This window comes from Atractosteus spatula, chromosome 7 (genome assembly GCF_055471065.1).
Source record: "Atractosteus spatula isolate fAtrSpa1 chromosome 7, fAtrSpa1.hap1, whole genome shotgun sequence".
In the NCBI taxonomy this organism is placed as follows: Eukaryota; Metazoa; Chordata; class Actinopteri; order Semionotiformes; family Lepisosteidae; genus Atractosteus; species Atractosteus spatula.
The window spans coordinates 4798401-4816346 of NC_142712.1; the positions used below are offsets into that span (position 1 = coordinate 4798401).

A 17946-nucleotide genomic window follows, 5' to 3' on the forward strand; every position below is an offset into this window, starting at 1 on the left:
AACCTACCAGTACCATATGTCTTTGGACTTTTGTCTTAGACATACTGGGAGTTGAACCCGATGAGTTCACAGCAATGCTAACTACTGCACCATAGTGCCGTCCAGAGTTATTCAGTGTCTTTGTGAAAAGTTTTATACCCATCTCATGATCTGTGCCCTTTATCCCTTTTAAAAGGGATAAAGTTCTTTTAAAAGCTCTTTGGTCTTCATTGTTGAATCATGTCATGTCATTTGCCAAACTGCTTTATACCATACGGTGTCGCGGGAAGCCGGAGCCTACCCAGCATGCAATGAGCACAAGGCAGGGTACACCCTGGACAGGACGCCAGTCCATCACAGGGCAGGTAAAGCCAATCATACACGGGGTCAATTTTGAGGCCACGGTAAAGGCCTTGGGGGGAAATTTGGTCCGGACACCAGGTTAACTCCCTACTCTTCTCGAGAGATGCCCGGAGATCTTTAATGACCACTGTGAGTCAGGACCTCAGTTTAACGTCTCATCCAAAAGCTGGCAGTGTCCCCGCTACTATACTGGGGCATTAGGACCCATATCGACCGCAGGGTGGGCGCCCCCTGCTAGTCCCACTAACACCACTTCCAGCAGCAACCATAGCTTCCCAGGAGTCCCAGGTACTGACCAGGCTCAACCCTGCTGAGCCTCAGTGGGCTGCCAGTTGCAAGCTGCTGGGTGTTATGGCTTCTGGCTCATCTTTACTTGAATCTTTACTTGAAACTCTCTACCTGCCTGAGAGTTTTTACAGAGAGATCCGTACTGATTCTGCAATCGAGTAAATCACTATTATAGCAGATGCAGGCCATCCAGCTGACTGTGTAATTTCTTAAAGCAATTTTGTACACCTGAACTATTTTAGATTTGCCATAGAAAAGCGTATGAATACTCAAAATATCAAACCATCAAAGTATTATAGTGTTTAATTTTTTTAAATTCTTTCACCCATAAAAGTGTTCAGCTTTACCATTCAATTTTTTATGAAAAACCATACAATTTTAAAAAAGATGTGGATACATATTTTATAACTCAACAGCAATACTTTTGCAAAGCAGTGTATTCTGTATGTGTCACAAGGCTCACAAGGCAGTACTAATTATAGTGAACACAAACATCCAGATATAAAAATCCCTTGAAGGCCCGATAGAAAGTGATAATTTAGAGTCAGACAGCCACCTATTCCTTCTGGGACAGGAAATGAGAGCACCTGTAGAAAACCTGTACAAACTTGGGTAGAGCACACAACATGCAAACTCCACACGAACAGATGTCCCAAGATAGAATCGAGCCCAGGACCCTGGAGCTGTGAGTAAGCAGTGCTGACCATCGCACTGCCTAGCCTGTGCTTTTATGGATTGGATGCTATAGCTTTTTTTTTAAATAACCTTCCACCGCATATCTTTCTAATTTGGAAATTTGCAAACTATTTTAAAGACCGAGCTCTCACTCCTGCCTGTCCTCAAGAGAAAATGAGACATGCGGGCTCAACACTCCTACAGTATGTGCAGAGCGTTTTGGCACCTGAGGCAATGCCAGCTCAACTGCGCCCAGCAGGAGGGTCGGAGGCGAAGGCAGGGATGGCACGCTTCTTACCACTGTCATTGCGGGCACCGGCAGGTTCAAGGATTTGACAAGAACTTAAGGTCCTTGGGCTGACTAATCCCAGCCCTAACCAACTAGTTGGGTGCCTAGAGAACCCCAGTCTCAATCAGCTCATGACGTGCCCCAGATGAGCAGAGTCTGAGCCATAGAGGTCTACGTGAGGAGGTCTGAGCCAACCCTATTTACAGGATCCCAGAACCACAGACAACTGTAGTACAGCACTGACTGGGCTTTACTGATGACTGATCACTGAGAGTGGGGTGACACTGCCTCAGAGAAGAACCCACTGTGTGTTCTCACTGTGGGGGATACAGACAGCTTACAAACCCACCTTCTCTGCTGTTGTTATCTCTCCATCAGTTTCATCTCACATGAAGAATTGTCTTTCTTTGAACTGGTATATTATCTGATGCAGATCAACTGATTAATTCCAAAGGCTCAGGCACACATGTACTGATAGCACTGGAGTTACGGGAATTGTTTCATGTAAAACCACAAAAAATGCAAAAACAGGGAAATGACTCTGGGTTTTCAGTAAAGGCCAATTTCGTGTTTCTCTGTGATGACTAGGTTATTCATTCTGAGCAATGAAATTAATGAGGATAGTGGGTATTAGTAGAAATTAAAGAGGATTAATCTCTCCACTGTATGTTATATTGTATGTATAGAAATTCACAATATTGTATCCTTTCATATCTGCTCAAATGAAACCATGCAGAATCAGAAATGAAGAAAAGGTGCACAGGTCTGTGTTTGTCCTGACCACTGGCAGACTTGTGTTTTTACAGTAAATGGGAATTAAAGCATTTTGCTTGAGCAGAGACCTGCACTCACTGCTGGCCATTAACCTCCTCATTTCATTACTGGATCGTGGTCACATAAGCAAAACCCGCTCCCCCTTATAAAAACATATTGAAGAAAGAGAATGTGGCCTCTTCTTCTCCTCGACTTGATCTCCCTTGAGAAAGAGACAGCCGTTTCTGAGAACCCAGCATCCATATGGAAAAACCATCAGGCATCTTGAGAAACTGACGGCCGTCTTGGGACACTGGGGGCCATGTTGTTTTGTTTGATCAGGGGCTATGAACTCGGCTGGTTCTGCCTCTTCAAAGCCACTGAAAGTTTTCTACTTTCTGTGACAAGGGAGTCAAACAAGCTTCAGCCTTAGTGGGGTAGCAATATCAGACACCTTGGGTAATGTTTTATAAAAAAGATCTAACCCTCACTCTGTCACCCTGTGGGTCAGGCAGTACTACAGCTCTGAGCTTTCCCTGCTCCAGAATTGTTACCGACATCTTTAATAGGTCTGCAGAGGCTTAGAAAAGATCCCGTTAGAAAGTATCCCATTTAACCGAAGTCCCGCAGGGTGAGCCAGTCTGCGCAGCTGAAGAAGCTTAGGGGCGGAGCGGTGGCTCTGTGGCTCAGGACCTGTGCCTGTGGCTGGAAGGTTGCTGGTTCAAATCCCCTGGCTGGTAGAGGAATCCTACTCCGCTGGGCACCTGAGCAGGGCCCTTAACCCCAGCTGCACCAGGGGTGCTATACAATGGCTGACCCTGCGCTCTGACCCCCAGCTTCTCTCCCTGTCTGTGTATCTCATGGAGAGCAAGCTGGGGTGTGTGAAAAGATAATTCCTAATACAAGAAATTGTAAAGGGTTAATAAAGTGATGTTGTTATTATTATTATTATTGAAAGGGGTGACTGGACCACCTGGCACCACCCGCTCAGTGTGCTGCTACTGCGACTGCGGTCGGTGACGGGCTTGAGTTGACTGATAGTGGATTCGAGTTTATTGTGTGACAATTGTCAGTTCACCAACAGCTTTTGGAACATGTTGGTGCTAAAATGACAATTGACATTTTTTTTTCTGCGATTTACATTTTATTACTGCAGTTGATAAACTATTAAAAGAATCTCAACAGTAAGTGCTTGATGCTTTTAAAAGGCATTTTACTGCGGAGTCCAGGAAGGCCACGCTTTATTGAATTTCTGTAACTGATTGATCCACAAAGTACGAATTAATGCATCTGCAAAGGAACAAGTAAAGGTGTTCGGCTGTCACACACCCAAAGAAGACTCCACAGCCGAAACGTTGTTTCTTTTCTTCTCTCTTCAGCGGGGAATAAACTTTTACTTGTTCCTTTGCAGCCTGCGCCTGCTGACACAGCTCCCTACTTGAACTATGTATGCTATGCTATCTGCTATTCCATATACAAGTTGTAGAGAGAAACGAGAAATTTTATAATACTGAGAAAAATTACTTGTGAGTGCAAACCTGCATGCTGTTTATTTCATTTGAATTTTGGTTGGTTTAATTATTTAAAGTAGGGTGTGCTTCATTTTATACAGTGAACTAAACTTGTGTCGACTATAATTAAATGCATATACGCTAAGATTATATTGCTTACATGTGTTGTGAATTAAAGACATTAAAATTCGATTTTATTAATCATTTGATTTGACGGTTTAAGCACTTAGTTAAAATAAAAGTGTGTATCTATTAGCTGATTCAAAGTCACCCCTCTTTACAGAAATTCAAATCTATTTCCCTGTTTGAACTTCACTGCGGTTTATCCAAAGCGATTCTAGTCTCTCCAGTGTTATCAGGAACCCGGTGTCAAAGCCTGTGGAAATTATCTGCTGTATCAGATCAACATAGATCAGAATCTCACAAAGAAGGTACAGGTAGCTTAGAACTGTGAATTCCTTCAGCTGAAGGAGAGGCAGCAGCACCAGAGGACACAGGTGTACTTCCATCCATGTATTTTCTAACCAGCTTTATCCAGTAAAGGGTCGCAGTGCAACCCGAGACTAACCTGGCAGAAACAGGCACAAGGCAGGGTACACCCTGGACGGGACACCAGTCCATCATGGGGCACACACAGACACACTCATACCAGGGCCAATTTTCCCAGAACCCAAGTAACCTACCAGCATGTCTCTGGACTGTGGATGGAAACCCACATGAACACAGGGAAAACGTACAAACTTCACACAGTTAGCACCCCAGGAATTGTATCCAGGGCCCCCGCACTGCAAGACAGCAATTGTAACCACTGGGCCACCGTGCTACTCTACTGGCACAGGTTTAATATTGTGACGCACACGGCCAGCATCGCAGGTTGTGCGAGCCGGCTTACCAGCGCGGTGACGTCACCGCCCTTCCCTGTGAATTGCAGGGACCGCAGCCGCCGGGCTGATGGGGAGATCTCCCTTTAGCTCAACTGGCCGGGTCCCTGTTGACTGATGCCAGAGGCCCGGGTTCAAGTCCCCGACGGTGGGGGGCCGACCTGAGGCGGCAGCGGTGAGGATGCATACTCCCATGAACCCCGGAGCGCTACAGTATGTCTTCCCTGAGCGGGTCCTCCTGTCCTGGGTACTTCTGTGCAGCTGAGGAAGCTCTCCATGTTCAGGATTCAGCCTCTGTGAAGCTGAAACACCCCAGTGAGAATGCACAGGGCTAAGGGAGCTGTCGTCAGTCATGACCAGCCAGTACTGTGCTGTACTGTTCACACAGCTTCAATCCACACTACTGTGACAATTCTGTTGTCTGAACCGTAGAATGCATCATGTTGAGGTGCTGAAACATTTGTTGTAGGATTCACTATGTCGTATTCATTAAGGGAAACAATTCTATTTCAGACTGAGTCCGATCTGTTAGTTTCAGCCACTAACATATGGTGCATTTGAATGACAGCACAATTGTAGATCCAGCTGTTTTTTAGCATTGAAAATGTACAAAATATGCCTCATTTTCAAGAATGCAATGGAAAAAAACAGTTGCACTAATGCTGTGTGAGGCTCTCAGAAATCCCCAAACCTGACTTCCTTAACACTGACATTGGCATGGGTGATTTCAACCAGCTGAAAAAAACAGCTGAAAATCCATCCAGCTAGAAAAAACTGAAATAAAAAAGCTGAAATAAAATTCTCAGTCAAGTAACAGAATACAGAATTTAGAAGCAGAATATACTTTCACTCGCCAATTTTGGCACTACATTTACCACACACTGCTTAACTGCTGTCATTTTACAGTTTTTTCTCTGTTAAAAAGTTAAAAAGCAATACACGATCAGTAGCATTCAGTTTCCTTCCTTTAATGTCTTCCTTTAACATTCTTTATAAAGAAGTTAAACTCTTTCTAGTCTGTATTCTATTAACAGTCTACAATCGTTATTTAACAGAGCCATAAACCCTTAGGTCTGCTCTCCACTGTTTGTGTCCTTATCTTTCAGATCAGATGCAGTACAGTATGTCCAGAATTTAGAGCATGACTGCAGTGCCACTGGATCACTATAGAGGGCGCCATATACACGGAGGAGGCTCAGAACACGCTGCTGTTTTCACTCGTGTTTTGATAGCTTTCAAAACCCCAACCCTCACAGTAAAAACTTTTCAAAATTTTTAGCAAAGGAATATTGGCAGACCTGGACAAGAGTGCCAGGAGCACCAGAGCATGGCTTTGTCATAAATGATAGCCCAGACGCAGAGGTGACCTGTGTGAATCACCAGCACAAATACAGCCCGCACGGACTCTTAGATGCAGAGCCTGACTCAGGTGTTGATATTAAAAGCACAGAAGTGCCACTGATGTAATAAAAGTCCAATTCCAGTTGCTTTTGAGATGTGGAGCTGGTTTCGATACTGAAGAGCACCATAACTCAGCACTGCCAAAAGTCTACTGAATTCAATGGCATAGATAAGGAGGTGAAGTCCTGATCTCCTTTGCAGGATTGTGGTTAGAAATGAAAAACTCCCAGTGTTACCCCTGCCACACAGGAAGCAGCTCTTCAGATCCAACAGAAATGGACAAAGCCCCCCAAAAATTCTTCAAGGGGAATTTTGAAATGCATCCCTGCCCCTAATCTCACCTATCTGGATTAATCATACACTCGGGAGTCATGGGCCTGTTTCTGTAAATAAGCAATCTCTGTTTGCTTTGCTAAAGGTCAGATTCCCCCCTTGTCAGGCCAGAAAGAGACACAAGGAAGAAGCTGCACAGAGACAGAAGGACAGTGGGCTTGACAAAGTGAGGAAGAGGAAGAGTGAGAGTGAGAGAGCAGGGGACAGACACGCTGAGGACTAAAGGTAGGAAGTGATAGAGGCGGGACAGAGCAGGACTTGCCTCATCTCCACGAGCCGAGGGATGGCCGAGGTCTGCTGCATGCTTGTGCTGGCCGTGTGGGCGCTGTGTCTGCCGGACACAGGGGGAGCCGCACGGCCCAGCAGGCGGAGACAGCAGGAGAGCCCCATCGACAAGATCGCCATCAAGGAGGACTTCAACCTGGACCAGGTACTGTACGCACTGCCTGGAGCCCCACTGTGAGAGGCGTCAATCACTTAGATAAGATCACTTTATTGACCAAATACAATTTCTTGCATTAGGAATTTGTCTTTTCGCATACCCCAGCTTGCTCTCCATGAGACTCACAGAGACACAGCTGGGGGTCAATGTATGTATGTCAATGTACGGGTGATCCTAAAGCTTACCTGCTTAGCTTAAGTGTTTCGAGTGATGTCTTCAGCCAGGTGACTCATGTCACACAGGATGTAAACAAGATGGCTCCACCACACTCCAGGAACAAGGCTGTGACTGTGCAGAGGCTTTTCTGAATGAGCTTCAAGCGGGGAGCTGTGTCAGCACGTGTTGGCCACAAAAACAAGTAAAGGTTAATTCCACTCTGAAAACCAGAAAGAATGAATAGATGCTCTTTTGTGATACACCTCACACTTGAAGAAAATGTTTTCAGAGTAGAATGAACCTCTCCTTTATGAGGTCAATCAGACATGTCAGCGAGATGTAATTCAAAGTCGTTTTCTCCAGAGTAGCATCCTGGCAAACACACTATCTGGATAATCAATTTCCATAATCAGTTAATTAAAAAAATACAGTAGGTTTTGTTCATTTTCACAGTACTGGGTTTTCTGTTCCTTGATAGGTATCTGGAGCTTTCTTATGATTATTCTCTCTCTCTCTCTCTCGGCAGATGTCAGGGAAGTGGTTCCTGATCGCTGTGGCGTCGGAGTGCGAGTCTCTCCGACAGAGTAACACGGTGCTGGAGGGCACCACCATAACCCTGAAAGTGCCCCCCAAGCCTCCCCAGGCCTCCGCCAAGTCCCTCCTGTCTGTGAGCACACTGAGAAAGCTGTAAGTACAGACAGCACAAGCTGGGCAACCCCACCATGAAAAGCTGAATCCGGAAGGCAAACATTTCATTTAACACTGAACGACAGTAGCGACGAAGGCACTGGGAGGGTGCCTTACTTTCTTAATTCACCCATTTCTAAAACTGTCCTACATCTGTGCTTCTCAGCCCTGTCTCTGCTGGTCTCTGTTCCAACTGGGCCCTTAATCACCAGTGTAACTGGTGTCCACAACTTGCTGTTTTTTTCAGCGCTTAGTCTACACCACTGCAGAGTATCTGCAGCTTGTGGTGGGGACACACATCTCTAAACACAACCTCAGTCTCAGCCCTGCCCATGTCTGTAGCCCCGATGAGGGCTGCATTGTTATGTATTAAAGAAATAGGGAATACTCAAGTTTACCACCAGTTAGTTGTCACAGAAAGACATTTCTTCACCAGTCTGTTGTTTAATAATAATAATAATAATAATAATAAACTTTATTTTATATAGCGCCTTTAAAGGTGGCTTCTCAAAGCGCTTGATACAGAACTAACTGGAGCTGGAAGCTAAAGATTGGAAAGGCTCTGAGTTTCTTAACCCGATGCGTTCCAATCCCCTCACGTGCATATCGAAGTTGGGAGTTGTTCATTTTGTTTTTGTCTTCTATTCTCGTGAAACCTGTCCTAACTGGAAAAGTTCCTCAGCAAGCAGTTTGGTAACCACAAAAGATATTCCCTTCACCTGTGCTCGTCTTGTGTAACACAAGTCCGGAAAGATGGGATTGGGTGCAGGAGAGGACTGCTGAGTTCACCTCACAGGTCCGGGCGTGTGTGTGTGAGCCTCTCTGGCAGACTCACGGATCAGATTTTGATCCCGTTTGCCTGGAGATGGCGGTAGAAATGTGATCAGTAATGCCCATGGAAGCCCAAAGCCCACAGTGTATTCTGTACATCTGCCTTCACTTTCAGAGAATTTCACATCTTTTTCTCCACATTGTCAAATTTCCTAAGAGAGTTCTGTCATAGCAACAGAACTTTAAAAAATGTGTTATAAACAGTTTGGGGTGCAAACAGGGCCTCATTTTAAATCGGGAGGAATCAGGCTTGTAGTTGAATTTGCATGTTATCCCTCCTTCGTTTGCTAGTGTCTCATGGCTGCACACAGGCAGGGACAGAGCCCAGTAGCACTGCAGTGCTCAGTGCTGGTGGCCCCTCTCTCTTATAAAATTATGTAATGTAATTATGTATTATTCTTAAAAAAGACCGTCCATCATTATTTCAACTCAAAAGCATGTTGTGAGCATTTAACCTCAGTGCTGATCAATAAATCTAATCTAATTAGATCTACAATCTAATACTTTGCAGAACTTCGGCAGTCCTGGTGCTTTGCTGTCGTATTACAAGGGGAATCTGGGTGAGAAAGTGTGTTTTCTCTTTGTGTGTGTGTGTGCGCACAGGGATCTGCAGTGCTGGGACATTCACCAGGAGTACCATCTCACCACAACCAAGGGCCGGTTCCTTCTCAAAGGTCAGTCTGCCTTCACAGGACCGTGCTCCCCAGAGGGACTCGATACTGGCTGCCGGGGCAGCCCAGGGCTCTTTGCACAGAGCCTCCTCCAGGAGGACGAGCTGAGGAGGGCATCTACAGTACACACAATATACACACAGAATACACACGGGATACTGCGAGTATAAACATCTTGACCAAATGACAAAACCGAAAATAACAGATCAAGTTTTCACTTTGTATCTTTCTGGATGTTTCTCATAGACCACTGGTGCTAAACCTTAGGGTGCAGTTCCCAAAATCTGACTGATGCTTTTAATTGCACATTCGTCGGGGATGTTATTGCATTACAAACTGTAGCTTTGACATTGCAATGTTACTGTCGCGTGATGTGGTCAGGTAATAGAGCACTCCTCCGTCTGCTGCAGAAATCAGTCTTATTCAAGGATTCTCTATGTGCACAGTGGGTATGCACCCACTGTTCAGGTGAGGCTCATGACCAAGGAGAGCTCCATCACATCAGCGCCATTCACAGCAGGTTGTGTGATTCTCGGTGACAAACTCCTACAAAGGGCACTACAGCAAAGCTAAAATCGGTTGACTGACTGACATTGAACTCCGAGATACTAACACAGAAGCACATGCTGCTACTTGCCAAGTCTCACTCCTCAGGCCCCGGGACATCCAATAACGTCAACATTGTGGTCGCCAAGACGGACTACAGTGGCTACGCCATCCTGTATTACCAGAAGCGGCGCAAGATCACCATCAAGCTGTACGGTGGGTAGAGACAATAGCCACACCTGAGAAGGTGTTTAACAGCTTGTGAAGCCTTTTGCGTTCTAGTGTTTGAATATTATCATTGTATGACGCGTGTTAATAAGTGTGCAAATATGCTTTCTTTCTGAACACAGCATTCCTCAACACCAAGTGCAGCTGTATAAAAAAACTTGGCAAAGCCTGGCTTTCAAAGCCAAGCAGGGCTGCCTTTCTCTCCAGGGGGCTCCATAATAAACCTGTTTCAACCTTATATCAAACTGAGCTCGGACCCGCCGCACGCTTCACCGTTGCAGAAAGAGAAAGGGATTCAGCAGTGTAGCCTGCACAAACTTAGTTCAAGTAAGGAGCTGCGTCAGCATGCGTAGGCCACAAACGAACAAGTTAAGGTTTATTCTTCTTCTTTGAAGAAGGCTCCACAGCCGAAACATTGTGTTTCTTTTCTTCTCTTTTCAGCATGGAATAAACCTTTACTTGTTCATCTGCACAAACAGCAGGTGAGAGTGGTTGGTGTTTAACTGACCTCAGAGAGGACCGTGTTAGTGTTGTGTTAGTGAGGACCAGGACCTGACACAGGGCCCACAGACAGGCGTACAGCCCGAACTGATCTCGCCCTCCCTGGTCCTGAGGCCTGGCTCGCACAGGTCTATTGACACTAAGCTGTGAGACACGGCACGCCCCTTTACGCATGGCCACAGTAAGAGACGGCCTCTGATCTCCTCTCTTCTTCCTCAGGGCGGTCGACAGAGATCCCAGAAGACATCCTTAACATGTATGAGGATTTAGCCCAAGACCAAAAGATCAGCATCGACTCAGTTTATTACTTCCCCAAATACGGTGAGCGTGCGCCTGGCAGCCCGCGGTCGACCTTCCCAGCACCGCACTCCAGAGAGACGTTCACTAGCAGCTCACCTGCTGCCTAACACACTCCTGTTACACTTCATAAACACACACACGCCAGCTAACACCGAAACTAGCCCACTGGCACACATTCATTGTAGAGGAAGTTGCATTTTTAAAATTCAATGAAGATCCCAAAGCTGCAGCACGGTGGTGTGAAGGTGCTTCAGCTCTGGGTTGCAGATTGGGATACCCTCTGTGTGGAGCCTGCATGTTCCACCTCATGCCTGCCTTGTGGCCTGGGATAGACGTCAGCCCACCAACATCCCGTAGTGCCCTACAGTAAGTGATTCCTGAACGTAGCTGGATGAAATCCCAACACGTGTCTGGAACTATACTGTACGTCTGATACCTGGGGGGCCCACCTGCAGCTGGGAGACAGAGCGATGCAGTGAGCTTCAGGTGGGTTCACAGGGTGTGCCAACGCAGCCAAGGTGTTCACACTGCCACAGGGGGCAGCAGGTGGGCTCCCTCAGTGTTTCAATTGCTTCGGTGGGACAGGAGGCCCAGCACTGACACTGCTTTCTCCATTCGCAGGCTTTTGCGAGTCGGCGGACGAATTCCACATCCTGCGTGAGTGACACTTCTGGTTTCTAGAATTTTTTTTTACCCATTTTTCTCTACGCCAAGCCCACACGTTGCTATAGCGTCGGCCCGACCTTTTTAAAAAAAACAAGAAACGTCGCGACAACCGGCCTTGTGCCAGGCGTGGGCCAGGTGAGACTCCGGCCCAGCCTGCTCCCCGACTGGACGAAGTGGTTGTCTAAAGCCGCTGGCCAGGTGGAACTGCACAGGCAGAGTGGACTGTCACGTCTGATAGGCGGGGCCGGAGAGGACCACCCACCACAGGACACAAGTGGAAACTATGAGTGCATCCCTGCTGTGCTCTTCTGTGTGTGAAGTGCTTCTGTTCAGCCGTTAAAAGCAATAACACAGCAGTAACAATTAGGGTTGCTGATGATGTTATGGTGGGGATTGTAATGATCTAGGGTTCTTCGTACTGGAATTGTGTGCTGTACAGTAGGTGCAGGTAGCGCCCCTGGCTGGTGCGTGTTAAGAGACTAGAGCTCCCAGGTCTTGGCGGTGCAGACAGTGGCGTGACAAGGTGAAGCTATACAAGAACCGTGCCCTCTGCCAGCAGAGGCTCCCACGGCGCCCGGGGCGAATTCCTCCGGCTCGCGGCTCGGCCCGCACAGATCACGCTATCCCGGCACACGTGTGTCTGGGAGTTCTCCTGCTCTTTTCATGGTGTCTCAGCAGTTTTTTTTAATCTTGTGTGTGTGTGTGTATATATAAGTATCTTGCCTTTTTTAAAAAAATAAACACGCTATCAGCAGCCCCCCCCCCCCCTTTTTAAAACGTTGTTTTCTATTGATTCTATCGCAGGTTTGTGAATGTGGAATGCCGGCAGCGCCGATGGACTTAACGACATGAGCTCAAAAGTCAAAACGAAAATGAAGAGTTTTATACGGCAACCCTCTAAACCCTTAGCTTCAACTGCTTTGTTGTTGTTTTTATTAGGCTAAAAAAACACCACACAGACAGAAAGACAAATGTGACCGCTATTTTCTATTATAGTAGCGGCGCTAGCTGCAGTCTCAGCTCCTCTCTGCTGGGGTCTTTCCTTGGACAGACCACCTAGCTTGCGTTCCGTCTGCCGGCCAGGTTATGTAAAAACCCGCCGTGCTGCTCAGGAATTCTGTTTACCCAATAAAGAGCTGACAGCACAACAGTCTGTTTTATTATCTCCGGCTTGCTAAATCATGAGAGCTTTTTTCGCAGCAGAACGTCCTGGAGGGCGGTTTTTTGTCCTGTTGGTGAGGTTGTTTTTTTAGTGCCTGCACTCGCGCGTGTGGGTGTGTATTTAAAAGTCACAACTGGGAAAAAAAACAAACCAGAATGATTTGATTTTGTCAAACAGTTGCGTTTCTCAACTCATACCCCTTGTTATTATTGACCGCGGGATAAAAATCCATCATCTTTAAATAATAATTACTAGCTTGTGTTCAGTCTTTGGATAATGGTGACACTTGAGCCTATATTCCCAAACACGTTTATATGTTTGTCTTGGAGATCCAGCGTGCGTGAGTGGTTACACTATTGCATGTCTAAGGTTGGGTACTTGGATGGTGTGTTGTTTTCAAGATATAGAATTTTAGGGTAACATTACAGTAAGCACACTAACTGTATAATTATAAATGAAGTCACGTTTTTTTTTTCCTCCTTTAGTTCATAGGAATATCTAGCATATGATGTCAGCCTGTACTTGTGATATTCTTGATGTATTCGTACATCTCTTATCGCATACATGGATCCGGTATCGAGGTTGACGAGTTTTAATGATTCCACTGAGGGGCAGCAATTAAGAAAACTGGAGTATGTCCACTTGACATACAAATGGAGTATGTCCATTTGTATGGACATAAAAAAAGACATTAAAAAGTGGAGTATGTCCCCGCTGGGGACTCGAACCCGGGCCTCAGGCGTCACTCAACAGGGACCCGGCCAGTTGAGCCAAAGGGAGATCTCCCCTCAGGCCAGCCGCTGCGGTCCCTGCTATTCGCAGGGAAGGGCGGTGACGTCACCGCGATGGTAAGCCGGCTCGCACAACCTGCGACGCTGGCCGTATGCGTCACAATACTTCACTTTTTGACGCTGTTTACGCGCTTTGCTCATGCGACTGATTAGTTTGCACCGGAAACTCTCATTGTCCGAAACCAGAGCGATTCACCGCGGCTGGGAGGTGAAATGGGCTCTTGTTTATAAGCCCACACCATGTCACGCTTGTAACTTTACCTTGAGCAATGGCCCAAGAACAGTCCTATGGAATTCCTGCACCTTTTCCTTCCGATTCCACTTGAACCGGATCGAACTGCGGCAGCAGTAGCTTCGAACCCGGGCCTGGGATGGAGGCAGAGCTCTGATCCGCTTCGGCTCTGGGCCTGTCTGAACCTGCATCGCTGTGGGAGGGAGGGGAACAAAAAAAACAGCACTGGGACTCTTCATCGTCATCCCCCGCTGTGTCTGTTCAGGCAGTGCCTGGGTTGGGCTGCAAACATGCCTGTTGTATAACCCCTGCAATTAGTTCAGCCCGGGGGGGGAGTGGGGGTGCCTGTTTTGAGCTGGGCTTTCGGGAGATTGGTAGAGGGGTGGGTGTGTGTGTGTGGGGGGGGGGGTGATTTTTTATGTAAGCTCAGCTCCAGCTCTGGTATAAATAAAGGACTCCTTCAATGGGCCGGGACACAGGACTCTCTCTCGACTCTCTGAGCACATCCCGATTCCTCCGAGAGCTTCTGAACCCACCGGCCAGGATGAGCAACAGGATGCTGGGAATGCTAGGAGCCCTGCTGTGCGTGCTGGCGGTCTCTGCAGAGGTCCTGCCCCCCGAGGATTTCGACCTGCAGCAGGTGAGCCTGTCCTTCTGATAGACACAGTCTAGAAAGACAGGAAAGTCAGAGCAACAGTGCTCTCCTCTCAAAGTGAAACGATGTATAGCTGTCAAGAGCAGATCTTTCTAAATCTAGGTTGTCCAGTGTTTTTAGTTCTATTTAACCACCGTGGATCAACTACAGACACAAAACCTGTTTTAGTCTTTCCAGATGCAAGAACATAAATAAACGCACGAATTGCTTCAGTATTTTCCCACTCCAGAAGTTTTTGAAAAGCTACTGTTACCTTATCCTCTGGGAGGTTTGCACCCTGGGATTATGGGCAGTTGTGTCCTGCTCACTGGAGATGACACACAGCCCAGGTGAGAGTTTCCTCACGCGTGTTACTAACCAGTGCATCCCTCCCTGTTCTCCTGGGCAGTGTGCGGGGAAGTGGCACCTGATCGGTTTTGCCACCAACGCCCACTGGTTTGTGTCGAAGAAGGCGGACATGAAGCAGGGCATCATGGTGCTGACCCCCACAGCAGAGGGGGACATGGACATGAGCTACAGCAGCAGGAAGTGAGTCCACCGCGCCTACTTTACCACACAGGCACGCTCCCTCTCCGGTGCAACATGCTTCTGCAGTCTTCAACGAGGTCCGACCGTGCTCTGGTGTTTTTACAGGGGCATGTCTGAGTGGGCTGGCATGCTTGTGGGCTGACTTTCCAGGCTGGCCGTCTTTCATCTCCTCTTTGCCTTTTGTGCCAGTTTCTCTGTCACTCATTCCTGCTTTTAGAAGGCATTTCTGCCCATGCTCCTGGGACTCACCTATAAACCGGAGGATGTATATAATTAGAGACTAATCTAGTGAGAAAACTGTTCTCTCGCGTCGAGAGCATTGTACTGCCATCACGGTGCATCCTATACTGGCTTAAAGGTCTTTACATTTAAAGCAGAAAGTCCAAGCTCTTTAGAAGCAGAGAGCTAAAAGCAGAAACAACACGAGTTCTTCTGTCTCATCCAACAGAGAGGCTTTCAAGCTAACCCGAGTAATTATTTAAGCCATAGCCGGCACCAGAGTGGTAAAGACCGGAGGAATCTGTGGTTGTCCGTCCCGGGATGGGTAAACGAGTCCTCTGTTTCTCCCTGTTTCCTGCAGGACAGACGGCACTTGCTGGGAAATGAACCACCTGGCCCAAAAGACAGAGACCCCTGGCCGCTTCACCTACTACAGCAAACGTGAGTGAGCACCCGTCCCCTGCGGCCCTGCACCCACAGGCGTCTGACCGCACAAGCGCTTCATCAGCAGGTCACTAGAACATGAGCTCTAAGTGGATCATTTCATGTCAGGCACGCTGAGCAAAAGACAACACATTCATCTGCACCTTAGCAGAGATCTGGAGGGTCTGGATTGTGTTCTGCCTGCCAGTCCGTGTCCCGTCTGTACCAGGGAGGAAGGGGATGGGGATGTAGCCCTTAGCGCCGACAGAGTGCGGTTGCTCTACTGTCAAGAACAGATTTGTAAGATGTTTCTACATGAACCTCCCAGAGTGAAAGACAGGTGTTCGTGCTCCCAGCAGCATAAATGTACCGCGTCCCTCTTCGCAGGCTGGGGCAACAGTAATGACTTGCGAGTGGTGGAGGTGAAATACGACGAGTACATCCTGACCCACACAATCAAGACCAAGGCCGGCCGCACGGACATCCTGAACAAGCTGTACGGTAAGAGCGCGGCAGACCCGCCCCCCTTCTCGACTGCTTGTACAGGCCACGCACGAGACACTCACACATCACCCCCGTGGAGTCAACCTCGGACTTAAAAGCACGCGTTAGTGCTGCGTAAACCGAAACAATCCCTGGAAATTCAAATCCAGGAACGTTCGCCAAGAGGGATCAAGCGTTCCTGCGGCGTGAAAATTCAGGACTTCCTTAGCACGGAGGCTGAACTTCCAGCTTCTCAGACAGGTTGCCCTGTGCCTCGTCTTCATGTTTGAACTAGAAATAGGCTTTGCCTTTCCTGCGTGGCTCTTGTGAATACATCACTGCAAGCACACAAAGGCCACAGGAAAGCACACCGCTTACCGCAGTTCACGGCCCTGATGTAATAACTCGACTCAGAAGCTAAGATATATATATATCCATTTCATCACACGGATGATTTTCTATTCTCTATTCTGCACTCACGTCATGCACAGAAGGAATGCGTCAGCACACAATTAAATCAGATCACATTGAACGACGAACCGCATTCTTCCCGTTTCGTATTGACTTGTGGGACACAATTCCGAAACTCATTCACATCAAGGCCAAAAAAGGCTTCAGACGGGAAGCACAGCACAGCACAGCACAGCACGAGGGACAGCTTGCAGAGCGAGAAGACGGCAGAAGTGAAACTAGGAGGCGACTCGTTTTGCTGAGCAGTCAGGCTGTGCCTCACGGCCTGGCCATGCTGCACTGATCCGGGTGTGTGATCCGACAGGCAGGACCCTGGACCTGAGGCCCGAGCTGCTGCAGAGGTTCGAGCAGTTCTGCCTGGACACGGGCATCGAGAAGGACAACATTGTCATCCTGCCCCAGAACGGTAAATCTGAATCGCTTCATTTTACAGCCTCAACAAGGATGATGATGATGATAATGACGGTGATTTTTTTTTTCCCTTACAGAGGAGTGCAGTCCAAAAGCCGCATAGGTTGGTATCTTTTTTCTTTGCCGTTATCGATCTATCTTTTAGGTATAGCTTTTCCTAAACACTAATCGCCCTCAATATTTACTTCTGCACGACTGCAGAAACTTTCCTTGTGCAGCATTTCTGTTTTAGATTACTCACTCGCCACCCGCCTCCACTGAAAGACTACCTTCACTTTCGTTCTGAAAAACCTAAACCCTTACCACAGCCGCGTTTCTAGACATGTGAAAGGACATCAGTACCTCACAAACGCTTGGCTCCACAATAACCCCTCACTCTTCACTGCACATGATAAATTGGTCAGGTCACCTGGTTGTCTGAACTCCTGCACCTAGCCAGCTGTTCCGAGTCCAGGCTCCAAAACGGATGATCCCCGCAATGTCACATGCGCTCTGAAAGCCCCCATGTGCTTGTGCCAAGTCACCCTCGCTTGCCTTTGATGAAACGAGAGGATTAGAACAACGACCAGTTCCCGCTGACACACAATGGAAACGTCACCATCAACTGTTACCATTCAGAACTCATCTAGAACCCTGAAAGAATTTCATCAGTAGACTGCAATAATGGGAACACCGGGCTTCAACTGGTCAGAACTGTGGACACATATGGACAATATATTAAAAACTGAGATGTTCTAAGTTAACCAACTCGAACATCTTTCTTCTGTTTTTTTAGGATGGAGCACTTAAGTTGATAAGATTTGTGGCCACGCCCTCCACCTTTGACCCCTGGGCTCCTGGCGTTTGTACATGCAGAGCCCGGCTACAATAAAGCACCATTACTCAACTCCGTCAGCTGTCCTCTGTGGACTTCAGCACGCTTCGGTCTCCTGGCTCACATTCACATTCCTGCTGCACGGTTTGTGTTCAAGTTTGTGTACGGTTCATTTCAACTTATTTCTCTCATTTTCAAACCTTTAAAACCGTCATACATTAAATAAAAATGTTTATAATACAATGGTGGTCTATGT

At 47.3% G+C, this 17946-nt stretch overlaps 2 protein-coding genes across 2 annotated transcripts; both read left to right on the forward strand.

Annotated features, from left to right (window-relative positions):
- Positions 1-6656: 6656 nt before the first annotated feature.
- c8g (complement C8 gamma chain) lies at positions 6657-12396 on the forward strand. The gene is made up of 7 exons (XM_088920757.1): positions 6657-6903; positions 7598-7758; positions 9193-9263; positions 9915-10022; positions 10755-10856; positions 11457-11492; positions 12306-12396. The coding sequence occupies exons 1-7, from the start codon at positions 6757-6759 to the stop codon at positions 12311-12313; spliced, it is 633 nt and encodes a 210-aa protein (XP_088776883.1). The 5' UTR covers positions 6657-6756; the 3' UTR covers positions 12314-12396.
- Positions 12397-14090: 1694 nt separating this feature from the next.
- LOC148830244 (lipocalin-like) lies at positions 14091-17935 on the forward strand. Its single transcript, XM_088920755.1, has 7 exons — positions 14091-14326; positions 14730-14869; positions 15450-15529; positions 15899-16012; positions 16770-16871; positions 16954-16979; positions 17652-17935. The coding sequence occupies exons 1-6, from the start codon at positions 14150-14152 to the stop codon at positions 16977-16979; spliced, it is 639 nt and encodes a 212-aa protein (XP_088776881.1). The 5' UTR covers positions 14091-14149; the 3' UTR covers positions 17652-17935.
- The last annotated feature ends 11 nt before the right edge of the window (positions 17936-17946 follow it).